This window comes from Calonectris borealis, chromosome 6 (assembly GCF_964195595.1).
Source record: "Calonectris borealis chromosome 6, bCalBor7.hap1.2, whole genome shotgun sequence".
NCBI lineage: Eukaryota > Metazoa > Chordata > Aves > Procellariiformes > Procellariidae > Calonectris > Calonectris borealis.
Genome location: NC_134317.1, coordinates 18,888,074 through 18,904,449, shown reverse-complemented (window position 1 = coordinate 18,904,449; position 16,376 = coordinate 18,888,074). Strand labels below are relative to the sequence as shown.

General features: G+C 37.2%; 1 protein-coding gene across 1 annotated transcript in view; it reads left to right on the top strand.

Annotated features, from left to right (window-relative positions):
- LY75 (lymphocyte antigen 75) overlaps nt 1-15,556 on the top strand; it is a 47,581-nt gene extending 32,025 nt beyond the window's left edge. Inside the window, exons 25-35 of the mRNA XM_075153070.1 lie at nt 1,933-2,159; nt 3,903-4,071; nt 5,263-5,424; nt 6,372-6,494; nt 6,929-7,123; nt 7,507-7,727; nt 8,870-9,044; nt 9,564-9,731; nt 10,988-11,110; nt 11,566-11,733; nt 12,700-15,556. Coding sequence (XP_075009171.1) covers nt 1,933-2,159; nt 3,903-4,071; nt 5,263-5,424; nt 6,372-6,494; nt 6,929-7,123; nt 7,507-7,727; nt 8,870-9,044; nt 9,564-9,731; nt 10,988-11,110; nt 11,566-11,733; nt 12,700-12,884 — 1,916 coding nt within the window. The 3' untranslated portion in view covers nt 12,885-15,556. The remainder of the gene's footprint in view (nt 1-1,932; nt 2,160-3,902; nt 4,072-5,262; nt 5,425-6,371; nt 6,495-6,928; nt 7,124-7,506; nt 7,728-8,869; nt 9,045-9,563; nt 9,732-10,987; nt 11,111-11,565; nt 11,734-12,699) is intronic.
- The last annotated feature ends 820 nt before the right edge of the window (nt 15,557-16,376 follow it).

Here is a 16,376-nt window from a genome sequence, read left to right as displayed (position 1 = left end):
TGGTGTGAGTGGGTTTTCTTAATCTGAACTAAAAATAATATTCTGTTGTAGCCATATGGGTTGGTTGACACCAATCACTGGAATCAGATCAAAGCATGTAGCTATTATACGCATTTAATTACTGCTATGGGCTAGTGTTCAGCATACCCACTTCTGAGAGTGTTCCTCTTATGTAAATAATCCTTTTAACTAACTAATATGCTATCTTCTAAAAAAAAAAACACATGTGCAAAACACCCAAGAATATGCCAACCTTCTTAATTCTCAAGTAAGCAAAGAGATTCCCCCCCGCTCCATTTAACACAAAAAATCTTCTTTATTTCAGTGCCAAATACCTCAGAAATTCCAAGTGTCCAGATTAGAAGTCTGGATGGAAGAGATGTAGTCATAAAAATTCAAAAAGGGGATTTTTATTAATAGGAGGTTGACAGTATATCTTGTGTAGATCAGTATATTATTAGTCTGGGCTGACTAAAATACTGAGGACTTCTTCCTAGCCACAGCTGTAAAAGGGGTAATGAGAAGAGTTTTTGGACTGCCAGAGAATGTGTCTTGGTACGGTCTGGTCTTGTATCATCATTGTGTTAGGGATGTAAGGATAATTCAGGTTGGAAGGGACCTCAGCAGCGTGCAGGAACAGCTGTGAGAGTCCAGGTTGCCTAGGGCTTTATCCTAGGGAAAAAGATTATTCAGGTTGCTTGGAAATCTTGGCAGAACTTGCAGAACTTCCTGAGATGTTAATCGTTGTCAATTACTTCTTTCAGAAATGGACACTTTCCTTACTGCCTTGTTTCCAATTTGGTACCCCTTGATGTGTAATGACGCCCTTGGTTCCATGGTTCTTTTTTGTAGCTGTTTACTAAGTGAAAGCGTTTGGCAGCAGACACAAACCACTTCAAACAATCTGTTTCAGCCTGGTCACTTCTCTGATCTATTGAAAGCTGTAAATTGCATATAGATACCAAATTAATATTATGTTTCTGTCTTCTGGTGTTTTGGAAAACGGTCCTGTCAGCCTACCAATCAGCCATTTATATCCTGTTCTTTATGGAGTGATTTCCCCCCCCCCCGAGTTTTTTCTGCTTGAGATATCTTAAATGTCAGGGTTTTTTTCTCTTTTAGAGAGACCAATTTATTTTTGCTTGTGTATAAAATTTTTGGGGTTACCAGGTTTGCATGCTTTAATTTACCAGCCATGGGAATGTTTGCATCTTTTATTAACTGCAGTTGCTATGCATGGCTGAGCTGTATGCCTTCAGTATGATGCTGATAACTGCGATAACGCTCAGTGCTTAGAGCACAAACAGTGAATTATACCCCTCCCTATGCAAGGTGGATTTTCTGCAATTAGTTAAGCACATGTGGAGACAAAATCAATTCCCACTATACCCATGGATGGCCGTAAAGAATTCTGGGACTGTGCTGTACACTGTGAGATCTGCATAGACAAATTTTGTGGCCCATTAGATTCACATAAGCATAAATCTACAGGCTCCACAGAGATAAATGAGTCAAGTTTAGCTGTTGCTATGTTGCAGCAGAGAGCAGTGCTCTCTCCCATTCTTGTATTTAATTAAAGTTATAGAATATGCTTTTAATTCAATAAATAGAATTCTTAACATGATTTAGAAGTTAGTTTAAAATAGAAAATATAAAAAGATGTGAACCTAAGTTGAGAGACAGATAAAAATAGATTGGCTGAAAATTATCCTTATTTTTTTTCTTTTCTATATTTTCCATCATCTAAAGTGTGAAAGATACTTGCTTTTAGCTATAATCATTAGCATAATTTACTGTCTAAGAAAATATTTTTGATTTCTTTTTCCAGGGGAAATTCAAACAGGTTTTTCTGTTTGTTACAGAGAAATTGGGAGTTTAAAATGTATTCCAGTGTTTAACTACCTAATCACTGGATTTCTTTCTTATATATAGAAACTGCTGATAACCAGACAGAGCAAGTCCTTAATGAAACATTGAGCTATCAAAATGTCCAATACATGGTAATTCAGAAGAATTTGTCCTGGAATGATGCAATGGCTGCATGCATAAGTAACAAGATGCAGCTGGTTAGCATCACAGATCAGTTCCAGCAGGCTTTTCTCGCTGTTCAGGCTGCCCTTCGTAATTACCCACTGTGGATTGGACTCTTCAGCAGAGATGTAAGTTTTATTTTCCCCTCAGACTGTGGCTTAAGCTAATTTTTAGAGTTGTGTGAAATAGAAACTGGGATAAAGAGATGCAGTGAAAAATTAATTTCTGTGGTAACTGTTTTCATTTAGGGATAACCATCTGGAGGGTCTCAAGATCAATGTTCTAAATCTTCAGTTCTCCAAGTTACATAGTTGTTGAACTCCACTGGACAGATTGATGATGATGAGACAATTCTTTTTAAAGATTATAGGATGAAGGAATACATTGTAGGGTAGCAGCAACATAGATCGCTGAATCATCTTTGTCTCTTTTGTTAATGAATGAGTAATTAGTGTTGCCATTTAATATCATCGCCACTATTTACAGTACCACTCTAGAAAGACAACCCAAAATCTGTTTTAAAAGGGAGAAACTAGAAGTGGCAGATGAAATCCAAAATGAATCATTGAACACTTCTGGAGATACATTTCTAAAGCTTAACTTAGACTCTGTTGTTACTTCATGTTGTTTGTGCCTGTGTTTTGAGTGAGAGGGAGACATCCCTGAGGCAGGTTAGTGGGTTTTTCTTTTTTCTTCTGTTTGTTTTGTCTTTGGAAAAGTCAATGCAGGAGGTACTGCTTTGCCTTTAGTAGCCAGAGGACCTCTTGAAGGTCTTCATTGTGGACTGTGCTGTTAATGAAATGGCTTGGGCTTGCTTGTAGGGTTTATTTTTTTTGTCAAGTACATGAGTCTTGAGATAATTGCAAGAAAAAAGTTAAAATTTATTTGAGAAGTGCCTTACTTACAAAGGTTGATGGTGCTCCCTCAGCATCTGTGGTGTTATGATCTTCCTATGTCAGTAACGGGCTACTACCAGGCAAAGTAGGGGGAAAAAAAACAGAAATTTGAGTATATACTTCATGGAGAATATTTTTAAAAGGAAACAGGCATTTAATCTTAGAGAAGATGGGGAAACCAGAACAACCTATTTTCCCTCCTCTTTTGAATCTTTATCTGTAAGTGAAGATCAAATGATTCATTTTGCTGGATACAATTCAGGCATGCACTAGCTTTTCACTATTGCAACACTTCGTTATTTGGGCACATTTAAAAAGTCACATGAAAGGAAACTATAATGAAACTGGTCAACAGAACTTGTTACTCCAGTGCTGGAATCATAGACACAAAAGAAAGATACATGATAAATCAAATTACAAAGCAGCAGGGGGATTTCCTGAAGAAAACTTTTAAATGTAAGATTCTTAAAGGATGGCATGCTTGATGTATGTGGGTTTTTTCTTATTCTTTCTGCATCCTCCAGGGCAGGTACGCATCTGATTTATTAAATCAGTTAAGTATTTAATAGATTACTTTCAACTCAGTGTGGAGTAACTGAGACTGGGCCTTATTCTCAGATATTATCAGTTTTCCAAGACCAGGTAATTATATCCACCACTGATTTGCAGGTGCAAATGATGTAATCTGGGCATCTCATTGCCAGGCCTTCCTCCATAAGCACAGTAGTTAAACATCAACATTTGATAATTTGCCATCCACTTCAGCTAATTCATATTTTTGCAACTGCAAAACTTAAAATAACAAAGCTTGTTGTATTGTGAGCAGCAGATCAGACTGCGAGGGCGGTGGAACACTTACAGTTCTCACCAGAGACACTGTAAATGTCTAGCCAATGTAAATATATTATCATGTCATTTTCTTTACCTAATATTTTTTACTATGTAAGCTCATCCCTTTTACTCATACAATGCTAGGGTGGAAAACATTATGGCTGGCTGGATGGGAAACATGTTAGTTTTAGTCGCTGGTCTGAAGATGATGAAGAAACAAGTGAAGAATGTGTGGTTTTGGATACTGATGGCTTCTGGAAAACTTCTGACTGTTCCTCTGAAAATCGAGGTGCTATTTGCTACGCATCAGACAGTATGTATCCTAGCATCATACTTATAAAAGCTGAATTTTGTTTTATTATGAAGCATATTTGATAATTGCAGATTGTAACTTCAAAACTACAACTTTTTTTGACTTGCATTTCCTCTGACAGGCTGATTTGCGTGCCAGGAAAAAAAGAAACAAACTTCAAATAGGGGGCATACACCTGTTAGTCTAAATCCACATGTTCCTTACAAATGAATTTGGCATGGGTGCTTTGGGCTAGACTCTACCCTACATATTGTCAACTGATTCTACCTTTGCACTGTTTCTGTAAGATTGTTGCGTACTAATCTCTCTCACTTGCATGTGGAAGAAGATTCAGCTACCTCTGTAGTATTTACATCTTAATATTAGGACCTCCTGAAATCCCTTCAGACATGGAAGTCTATACAGGGAGGAGGTACATGACTACATGGAGAAGAAAGGTAGCAGGTAGACACTGAATTGAAAGGTGTAAATTAAAGTCACCTGCAGTTCACAAAACCCTTCTAAATATATACCAATTATAGCAAGACAGGTTGGAATATAGCAGGACATCTTTTGGCGGGGGGGATACATATGTAGCACGGCCCTTTTCTGAAAAATAAAAAAGATATTTCCAAGAGATCATCACAGATTTCTTCCTTATGAGACCATTATAATTTGTTTTGGGTTTTTTTTCCCATGAGGGGACACAGTTAAGCCATTGTTGTACATACTGAGTCACAGTAAAGTGTGTACTTGGCATTATGATATCCTTAACTCTTTTGTGCTTGCAATCTGAGCAACTGCAGGAAGAATCCTTCTCACTTCTCAAGTATTGGCTAAAGCCACAGAACTGAGATGTGCTGCCAGCTATGAATAGCTTATTTGTTGATGATTTACCTTCATACAAGAGGCAATAAGAGCTTTTAGCTATTAGTCCACACTTGGCACTTTTATGTAGGGATTTTATTCTTAAACCTCTATTACATAACAGTTATGAAAAGTTGTAAACGTCTGTCTTCTTCAGTAATGCTTACTGCTGGTTTTGTTACTTTAAAAAAATCACCATTGTGAGGAAACTGAAAACAACAATGTATTACACATTTAGAGGATGGCACTTAATTTGTCTTCCATGTTTTTAAATGGTACCTGAAGGTGGTTTTGTGGTGTGTCAGGTTAAGTGTTGGTCCTGAATGTCTTCTTTCCCTTCCTTAGAGAAGATTGAAAAAGAACAAGTTACACAAGTTAAGTGCCCACATAAGATTAAAAATACACCCTGGATATCATTTAGAAACAATTGTTACACTTTTATGATAACAAAAAATAGATGGAGAGAACTGAAGTCTCAAGAAGCTCATCATTTATGCAAGAAAATGAGTAAGTACTTTGTCATATTACAGCTATTTTTGGACTTATATCAGCTTGAGGGAGATGAGTTTTAGATTTGAGTCACTGTCTTACAATGGCAGCGAAGTGAGTGTTGAGAAAGGTTGTAGCATTTGGAAATGTGCGTTAGTGTTGCACCGCCTCATGCTGTTTGCCCTTGCACTGCTCTGATAACGAGTGCCAGAGCATGGGTAGGAGAGTTTGAGAGAGATGGCTAGGAACTATTGAATTCTGAGATCTCTGGAAAACGGGAAGGTTGGGGTTTTTTCTTTTTACAATATGCAAATTTTAAATAGGTTGGGTAATTGTTATCGCCTTGGCAACATTCTGGCTTTACAGTCATGTTTATTTCATGGGGTTTTTTCCCCCCCTTGCTGTGTGGAACATTTAGGTGAACAGAAAGTAAACAGACTGAGAATAGTCCAATTCAGAAAAGCACGTGGGCTTCTCCTGTCCATCCTGAATGAAGTGTAAGCTTAGGAACAGCTTCCCTCTTATATTAAAATATTGCTTATGGCACTTCAGACATGCATCTTTCCAGAAACTGTTTTTATTTTTCATTAATTGATTTCAATTCAGATTTTTCTTAACACTGTTTCTCTACCAGACAGTTCAAGAAAATCAGGAAAGGTTGCTGATATTTTTATGTTCTGTGTGGAGAACTTTTACTACATAAAACTTGAAGTGACAGTAGAACCCACAAATGTCTCTAGAGCTGATGTCTTTCATTTATCCACAAAACCAGGGGAAGCACTGTTGATAATACCTTTGAGAATTGTTTTCACACTGTTCATTTAGTTATTATGTGATAAAGGTCTAGCCTTTACACATTCTTGACCTATCTGTAATAATTATTAACAACAATAGCAAACAAAATACTTATTTTGTAACTGAAAGGCGAATTTGTAAGAAAGTAATTTAAAAAAAAATTTCAACAGACCCAGAAGCATTTGTTCTGAGTGTTCGAGATGAAGAAGAGAATAACTTCGTTACTGAGCAGCTTCGTTCATTCAGCGGTCTGGCTATGTGGGTCTGGCTGGGTGTGATTTATGATGACAGTGGTAAGATTTAAGTTGTTTTTTTTTCTTAATAACTGGATTGGAGACAAAGTGTGCAGTATTTTAAGTGCATGTTTCTTGCACGTTTCAATATACAACTAAAGTCAAACTGAATGCAAAGCTATAATAATGCTTTATATTTGTACTTCTCTTCTAGAAGAAAATAACTGGACGTGCTTTCTGTTTGAGTGATAATTAGATCCAGTATGTTCTGTTTAGTCTAGATTTGATTTCCTTGGAAAGCAGGACTTAAAAGAGCCTGGATGAGTAATGCTAACATATTTAGCATTGTATATGGAACTGATTTACAGTAACTTAGAGTATCACTGCATTTTTTCTAAACTGAATATCTGTTACTGTCATTAATATATTCAAAGTTAAATGGTATTTGTACACATAATGCCAATGTTTTAATAAATATGCAATGTTTTCCACAGATAAAGTTCTCAAGTGGTATGACGAAACTCATCTGACTTACAATAACTGGAGGCTGGGAAGACCTAACATAAAGAAGAACAGTTTTTTTTCTGGTGTAAATCTTGATGGTTTTTGGGATATTTATAATTATTCTCAAAGTTGGCATGCTCATCACTATAATGTGTACAGTATTCTTGCCTGTAAAATCGAAAGGGGTGAGTAGTAGAGAAGATTTATGTGTAGTATTGGAGTGTTGGATGAGGGTCATAATGTAAGTCCTGGTTGTGCAGTGCCAGCTGTATGAGGCTTTGGTTTTTCTCCCAGTGGAACACACGGCACAGCTGTCGTGGGCTTCGGGGGTTATCTGTGCCTCACTGCTGTAATAACCTGACCAGGAGGAATGTGTTTGCTGTACTCCTCCATCAGCTGCTCACAGTGTTCCAAGTAGCAAAAGATAACTTACTTGATACAAGTGGCTTGTACTGAACACTTTAATGCTGGAATGACATTGATAGAGATGGATTTAATGCTTTCTATATGTTCCTAGTAACACGAATGAAGTGCACAGAACTTGTTATCTTCTTACTCTTTGAAATAGGACCCCAACAGCACAAGCCTCCATTGCCTGAGTCTATTCTGCATGGAAACAGAACATACAGGATCCTTCAGAAAAAGTTAACATGGTATGAGGCATTGAGAGAATGCAAACACAATTGGAGTGACTTAGCAAGTGTACACAGTGAATCACAACAGTTATTTCTAGAAGATATTGTCAAGCAGGATGGCTATCCTCTGTGGCTTGGGTTGTCAATTCATGATGTAAGTATATACTGTTGGTAACCTCAGTAACAGAGCTTGTAAATAATTTTCTGCACAGGATATGAAATATTTTCTTATGCTTTTTTCCAGTTTCTTGGATTTTCTATTCCATGTAGTAAATTACCTACTTTTTCAACCCCATGTAACATATGTTAGAGTATATTAAATTCTAGTGTACGTAGCCACACTGAGATATTTTTCCAAATCTTGAAATTTTAAAATAACATAAAGGTCCTACCCACATCATGCCTTGTGGCACAAAGAAGTCCAATTTGTAACACTACCTAGCTTTAGAGGCTCCAGATTTATGGCCCTCTGTAGGGTCAGGTTCCATTAGCAAATACAATCAGACAGGGCTCTACGGAGCCTGTTTAGTCCAGGTCAGGACTGGCTCTCCGAGGCAGGTCAGGAACTGGCTCTCTAGCAAGTTATGTCTCCCTTCTCCCAGGAGGGATTCCAAGAGACCGTGGCAGATCTTCCTCCTCCTCTGTCTGCCTAACCTTGGAGCCAAAAGCCTGTGGCTCCAACCCTGCTCTCCACACTACTCCCCAGACCTGCCATGGTAGTTAATTGGCAAGAATACCCCTCTGCAGAGAGAGGTGTGCGATTTCTATGCATACCTTTACTACCTCTGCCCGTCCTTCGGTCTGAATGGGTCCCTCCACTTCTCAAAACTGATCCTTCGTTGTCGTGGGTTTCCAGCAGCGTATCTGAAATAGGAACTAGCACAGCAAACCATTCTCGAGCTGGCCAGCTGTACTTACTGAGACCGTCTCGACAGTTTAGCAGGTCGCAACATATCTAATAACGTTCATAGCAAGGAAGGCAGACTACTTCAGTGAAACAGCGGGATGAAATTAAGTAAAATGTTCCCCATAGAATAAAACAAGCCGAATTGCAGGTTTAAACTTACAAACATGCCCCAATTTCTCAGATCACACAAGTAAGCAGGATTTCTGTGTTAAGAATTGATTGAAATGTTGTACATTTATTCGGTATGGATTTAGAAAATGAGGCACTTGCACTTTAATTTATCACTCTACAAGGGATAAATATTCCTACATGACTTACTAATGACTGACAAGATTTAAACCACGACCATACGCAGTGGTTTAAAAATTGTGGGTTTTTTCTTTAATTAGGGAAGTAAAGCCAATTTTGAATGGTCAGATGGAAGCAACTTTGACTACTATCCCTGGGAATTAGAAAACTCAAATACTACTGAGAACTGTGTTCTATTGGATACGAAAGGGTCTTGGAACCGTACAAAATGTACAAATATTGCTGAAGGTGCCATTTGTTATAGTCCTCCAAACAGTAAGTGTTATTTTTAATGTTTTGTGAAGTTGTCTTATGTATTCTATCTTTACATGTTGTATTTAGAACTAGAAATGAAGGCTGAAATACTACACGTGATTCCCTCTTTAAGAATAGTTGTCTATCAGGAACAATAAAACACTTTTTAATACTTAAGGGAGATTAATTCTCTCCATTCCAGTGGTGAAAATCTAAACCAGTCCTGGTCACTTTTTGATCATCTGTGATATGAGTATCAAATTGTATGTATCTTTTCTGAATTGAAATCCGTATCAAACATGTACACCAAACTTCAAACCCCCCTAGAAGGCAAAAAAAAAATGGTTCCCAAGTCTTTGGGACTCATCTTATGCTCATTTTCAAATAAATTTATCTATGACACATGAAGAAGGAATGTGAACTATTGAATCATGGTTGTTGGTAGGAGAAGTAGTCCTTGTTAATACTGTCCTGTAACTACAAGGAGACTAAGTGCAAACTCCTGCAGCAGAAATAATGTCATTTTCTTTGTCTTTGCAGAGAGACAATTACAGCCAAAGCAAGTGAGCAGAGCCCCAGGATGCCCGCAAATTAGCGGTACCCTACAATGGATACAGTATAAGGATCACTGTTATGCATTTGACATGGCGTTCTACAATTTTTCAGTATATAATGTGGAAGATGCTAAGAAAGTCTGCCAGAAACTGAGTATGTTTAGACACTCTATCACATTACAACTTGTAATTAGTCCATTATCTGAAAAGAAAAAAAAACCCCAATAACCAAAAAACCTACACTGGTTATACTTTAGCTTTTCAGCTTTTATGCTGCTTTAGTTTAGGAAAAGTAATAGCAAGCTTTTTTTTGAACCTGATTAGGGTTCTTGGTAAAACTCTGCAATGTGCTGACAGTTTGTTTGGCACATGGATATCTGCGAGGATTCAGAAACTTAAGGCTTACAGTTTCGAGGAAACCATTTTATTTGCATATAGTTAATTTTATTTATAATCAAGTTAGTGCTGTTAGCAGTGTTTTCTTATTATATCCTTGCATCAGCTGCTTGTTAATAGGGAGCCTGCTAACCTATCAAATGGTTCAAAGCATATACTTTATAGATATTATTAAGTCACATAATATCACTAAAAACCTTAATTTTATGTAAATTAAAGGATTTTCTCTCTTCTTTGATAAGCTGTGTGGGGAATTTATTGTGGAAGATGATGTTAAGCAGTCTCGTGTACAGAATTTTTAATCAGCTTCTTAGCTTAGAAGCTAGTGACTGTCATAACTTACTTTTATTGAATTATCTTATGATGTGAAGTTGAACTCGCGATGTAGGATGAAAAAGAAAAGGTGCAAGTAGTCCCAGTTCTGGATGCAGTTTTATATTCAATCCTACCTGGCCTGGTAGTTGAAAGAGAAAGCGATCTTTCTCTAAAGCTTCTAGCTTATATTTGCATATACTTGTAAAGAGTGGGTACACTCTGAGCCTGTCTCCTGTATACCCTTTTCTCCCTCTTATTCCGTAATTGCTATAACACTGTATAAAACCCGAGGCACAATGAGAGATTGATTTAGAAATTAACTTGACTCAGCAAAATGCCAAACTTTTGTTCAACTATATTTTTGAAAAGGGCTTATTACGTGGACAAGACTAATAATTCTGAATGTGGCATATCTTTTGATATCTTCCATGTATAATCCACAGCTGCAGTAAGTTTACTCCCATTTTATTTTGTATGACCCGCTTGAATAACCAGTCATCTGAAGCTGTCTTGTATAACGCTGTATTTTAGGGAATGGGGGGTTTATGTCTTTATTCTGCAGGTTATTTCAAACTAATTTTACAAGCCCAGATCAGCAAATCTTTTCCCATAGTAATTGTTCCCACAGAAAACTCAATGTACAAGCACCATGAAAAATCTCTGAAGTTGCAGTTCTGACCGGTTTTCTCTTCTCCTTAGACCCTTCAGCAACCCTTCTGACTATAGTGGATGCTGAAGAAAATGCATTTGTGAGCACACACATAAAGGAAAATGATCTCATCACCAAGAACGTATGGCTTGGCCTAGGGCAGACCTCTAAGGGTAAGAAGTAGCAACCATGTATGAGCATGAGTGTTCCATAAACGCATAAATCCTCAAACAAGAATACAGTTTTGTAGTGTTGATAGCCTACAGTAACTTCTGCCTGAGGTTGGAATCCCTCATTTAGCATTATAAAGCCCTTTGGTTGGACTTCATTGTAGCTTAAATATTTTCCTGTTGCACACTTAAGATAATCAGGAGTCACTGAAATTCATTTTCCCCAACACTGTCATTGATGCCTAACGGTTAAGCTGCAAATGCATCAAATGCTAAAAATGTGGAGAAGAGGTGTGGCTAAAAGTGATGTGTTTGTATTTATTTGTTTTAATATACGGGATAGATAGTCAGCCCTGTTTCTTTTGGCAACATAAAGAAATCAATAGATTGTGAATGACATTGTGTAGCATTACAGCATGTTTTGGTGATCTAAACTAAGCAAATCTTTTTCCCAACAGATCAGTCCCTGAACTGGCTTGACGGCTCATCAGTTAATTATGTCAACTGGGAAAATAAAACTGCAGAAGTCAATGAAAAATGCAGTGTTATCCTGTCTACAACTGGCACGTGGTCCAAAGTTGACTGCAGTCGTAGTCAAAGCAGAGTGGTTTGTAAAGCTCCTTTAGGTATGGAAGCATTGATTTTAGCAGAGACTTAGTTTTGTAGTGGCTATATTCAGGATTTTCTTTTTTTGGTGGGGAAAGTCTGTGTTGAAATAATGAAAGTGCAATTCACAAAAGAACCTGTCAAGTACCTCTGCCTAAGCAGGAGCCTTCTGTTGCTGTTTTGCCGTAACATTGCATTTCAGGGGCAAATTCTCTGGGAATTTACTTCTCCTGGCTCCCACTATCCACTTAAAGGGTAAGGCAGAGAACTGAAATTTCCACTTAGAAGAGAGCATGGAGTAGTTGCTATTGTTTCTTACCACAGGGTATCTCTCATGGGTGAGTCTGTGTAGGTGGGAACAGAAAGACTTCTGCTTGTAATAGATTCCAAATAAGCAGGTACTCCAGATTGTGTTTTCAGTCGTGAGGAGGCTTCTGAAAATGGCACCCCCAGCTCCAGAAAAAGACTTGGGCCTCACGTTACTTCCTGATACTCTGCTGTGTCCAGGAAAGAAAGCAGTTACCTGAGAATTAAGCAAGCAAGTTCCTGAGAAGCAGTGGAATCTTTCTGATTTTGTATACATCTTTACTGAAGTGGAAATGCAGGAACAGATTTAACTTCATGCTGCTAAGGGAAGCATAATTCCCTTCCGCCCCAAGAGAGTCCAGGAACTCATTAAATTTTTGAAGTATCAAACCTTGAAATGAGTGCAGCATTTACTAATAGGTTTTTTGGACCTCTGCGGTCCCTTCCAACCTAAACATGATTAGGAAATTACAACAGAATGATCAATAGCTAATAGATGCTGGTTCAACCTAACTTCCCACGTGATGAAGTGAAGACTATCAATATGATGAAGCAGTTTGCCTTAACTGCAACTAAATGCGTGCAGTATTAGTGTATAGCTACCTAAGCATCAACTCCCTGGCAAAATATTCTTACCAAAACTCTTAAAGAATAACTATTTGTGTTTTGTTCTGTTACAGGTTCTAATCATACTGGGGTGGCTGTAGCATTTGCCTTGCTAATTATCTCGGTCCTCGTTGTTGGATTAGTGTGGTATCTCTATAAAAAGAAGCGTCTTCACTGGAGTGCCTTCTCTTCAGTACGCTATCAAAGAGGGATGAATGATGATGAAACCGATGATGTGTTCACAAAAGATAGCTATTGAGAAACTGTTCTTTCTGGGCAATTTAGCATGAACTTCACTATGTGAAGCCGTAAGGAATGAACTACTTGATGTTTTGTTACTTCTTTTTGGAAAAGTGATAAGAAGTTTATTAATGGGGGCTAAATTTTGTTCTTTTATACAAGTGCAATTTTTATTCAAGTCCATGGAAATTATTTACATTTGGCCTCAGCCATGTAAGGTGCAAGGTTTCTAGAGTTCTGTGATATTTTTAAATTTACAGTATTTTCTCTCTCTACTGGAAAGAGTTTTTAATGGAATAATTAATGCCAACAGTACTTCATGCAACGTCACCTTAACGAATGCACTTAAAATCGCTAGATGAATTCTGTAACTTTGTACAATTATCCATCAATAATTTCATGCCAAATGATGTACCATTTTGATATGCTATAAGGGTTTTGCTGCTAGCATTGCGTTACCCTGTAGAAGCTAACACAAAGACGATAAATAGGAGACAAACTGTCTTTGTGTAGCAACGTCTGTAATAAGCAGTTATAAATTTTGATATAGCAGGGTAGAAGGGAGTTACCAGACAACTAAGTATTCATTCCCATCCAACTAGAATTTAAATTTTCTTGTTATAGTGGAGGAAGATCATATTGTGATTTTTTTTTTCCACCCCAAAGACACACAAAAAAAAATCATGTTCTAGTGGTGAGAGAAGAATCTTCCTTAGAATGTAGAATATATGTACATTTTGAATAAAGAGTTATGGGGAATACCCTGCACTAAAGCCATGCCATCTAGGAGTAAATTAAATAAACATAGAATATTTGAAGCCTGAGACTGGCAGCTGGCAGATCACTACTCTTATCTCCTGAAGGTGGGGCTAACAAAAATACCCATTAAGGGCTAACTGCAAACACAAGCAGAACTCAAGATACAATAAAAGCCTTAGCCCTACAAAAGCAAAGGCATGAATCTTATGTTTTATCCTGTGACATAACTGTTCTTTAAGTAAATGGTTCAGTTTCTTTTCACAGCTCCTTTCACAAAGTTTTGAAAGCACAAATAGCAGGGATGTTTACAGTGAAAATCAGTATCTGGACCTAAGTGTTAATTAAATAAGATTAGAAAACCTGCACTTAGAGTAGCATTTAGAGAAAGACGTACCGCATTCTAGCTTATGTCTTCAAACTACTCTGAAATTAGACCCGAGTGTTTTTCTTGTAGATCAAAACACAGAAGAGACCTGCTCCATTTTATGGTCACCCGAGGACAGTGTTGCAGTGACAGTGTTCCTTGTTCTGTAACGAGATACTCCCCTAACACATTTACTTCCCCTAATACTCTTATTCATACTAGGGTTAAATGCCTAACTTTATAGGTGAAATATGTCATCTGTCCAAGAAACAAGATAAAGATATATCTAAGGAAACAGTGAGAAAGAATGTATGATAAATAAACTTGTGTACATAAATGCTAAAAATACTTGAGTATTTTACATAAAACTTAAACTTGATTTTTGTATGTGATGTGTCACTGTGGCCTTTTCTATGCACTCCAAAGAAAGCTATAAAGGGAAAAAGGGAAGACAGAATTGTATCTATTAACTACATTAATGATTTGATCAATTAATGTTTTGAAAAAGTCTTCAGACTTTTTTAATGCACAGTGCAAAGAACAGGCACATTTAGTTCTGTGAAGGAGGATATGTAAAAGACCAAATCCATTCCCCATGCAATGGTGGTATACGATATGATAAATAGGAATACACCCGGTCTGACATGCTGAGAAAAGTACTACTGATTTCTCTGAAGCAATGGTGCGAGGTCATGATGTTCAACTGCCTTTTTTCCCCTGCAGTTTACTTACGTTGACAGCACTTTTCTTTGTTCCTGTTTGCACTATTTTGATAAGCAAGTGTTTATCGTTTGTATTAAGAAATAGAGAACTTCTTGTAGATACCGCTTTAAAGCCTGTTAAAACAGCAGCCCGAAGGGGCACAGTAAAGGAACCATTGTGTTAGTTTGCTGATCAAAGAAGTAAGCACTTTTGTTGTTTACTTGGTACTTTGGGCACAATTGTGAACATTTTCTTTCTTCTTTCTTGAGGTAATTTGTAGAAAAAGTAGTTATGATGATAGTTACTATATAATGAAAATAACCCTCACCCACCTTAAACTTGGTATGAGAAGCGTTTGAAACGTAACAAAGCCTGGTTCCTGTCATCTTCTGGCTTAACTTACACGCCTAAGTGCTTTGCCAAATGACTTCTAATGTAATGGACTAAAAAAAGTGTTGTTTATTGTCCTTTTCTAACAACAGTAGTAAGTGGGGAAAATTATTCACAAATTCTCATGTTTTGAGATTTACTAGTTTTATAGATGTTTATACTTTGAGCATTTTTAGGTGTGAATCTGAAATGGAAAAAGGAAATCAGTAGTAAAATCCTAATTCTCCAACACACATGAATATATACTTTTTATAAAAAAAATGGTATATTTTATTCTTATGAATGATGTAAATAATTTTTAAGGCCCTATTTCTCATGTTTGTTTCATTATACCCAAGTTGTCTAATCACTGGTAATTCTTATCCGAGTAAGCACAACTGCCTTAGCGCAGGTGAGTAACCCACTTTGTTTGAAATACATAGAAAGATTATTTAGCAGTATTGTTATTGGAAGAATAAAGTTAAATAAAACACCAACCTGCTTACACTGGTTTTATTTCCGTGGAAGCAGTTATCACAGCTAAGGTAAAGCTCATTAATCGCTGGGTAGAAAAAGCACATAGCACAGGGGCTGTGATCACAATTAAAGCAGATCATAAGTGTTACCACAATAAGGAAACTTAGAGGTAATAAAAATCTTTGATGTATTTAAAAAGAATGCCAGTAACTTTTTTTTTTGCAGTTGAAAACATACTTTATCATGGAACACGGTTATAATACCTAGCTTTTATCAAGCTGCTTCTGGGTTTGCACAGAAAGGGAACATTACTCTGTGCCTTTTTTTTTATTCAGGCTGTAGTTCGTTAGCGTCTTGTGGCCCATCTTGGCTCCAAAGCAGTTTATAAGGGCTCCCAACATAACTCCTCATAAAATATGGGCAAAGTTAAGTTACTTTCAGCCATGTAATATTTGCACTTAAAGCATGAGATGTATTCATTTTAAGTATCATCTGAACTCTGAATTCCAGACCTCCAAAATCTGTGACTGCTGGTCAAAGGGCAGTGTTATTTTTACTTGCACTAATGGCTTGCTGTGCTTGCTGGGAGAAACATCCCATTGTGCAAAACGATGAACGAGGTCATCTGTTTCAAAAACATTAATTAAAAACTGAAGATGATGGGCAGAGAAATAGAAGCACAGAAATGAAGTGCTTTTCCCAGATCACAGAGCAACGGAGTTGGGAAGACATCCAAAACTCCTTCATCTCAGAGCACAGACTGTCTGCTGGACTGTGGTCGCTCTGGACAAAAACTGTCCAACTTCAGGTAAATGCACAAAGGTTTTTTGCACGCTTACA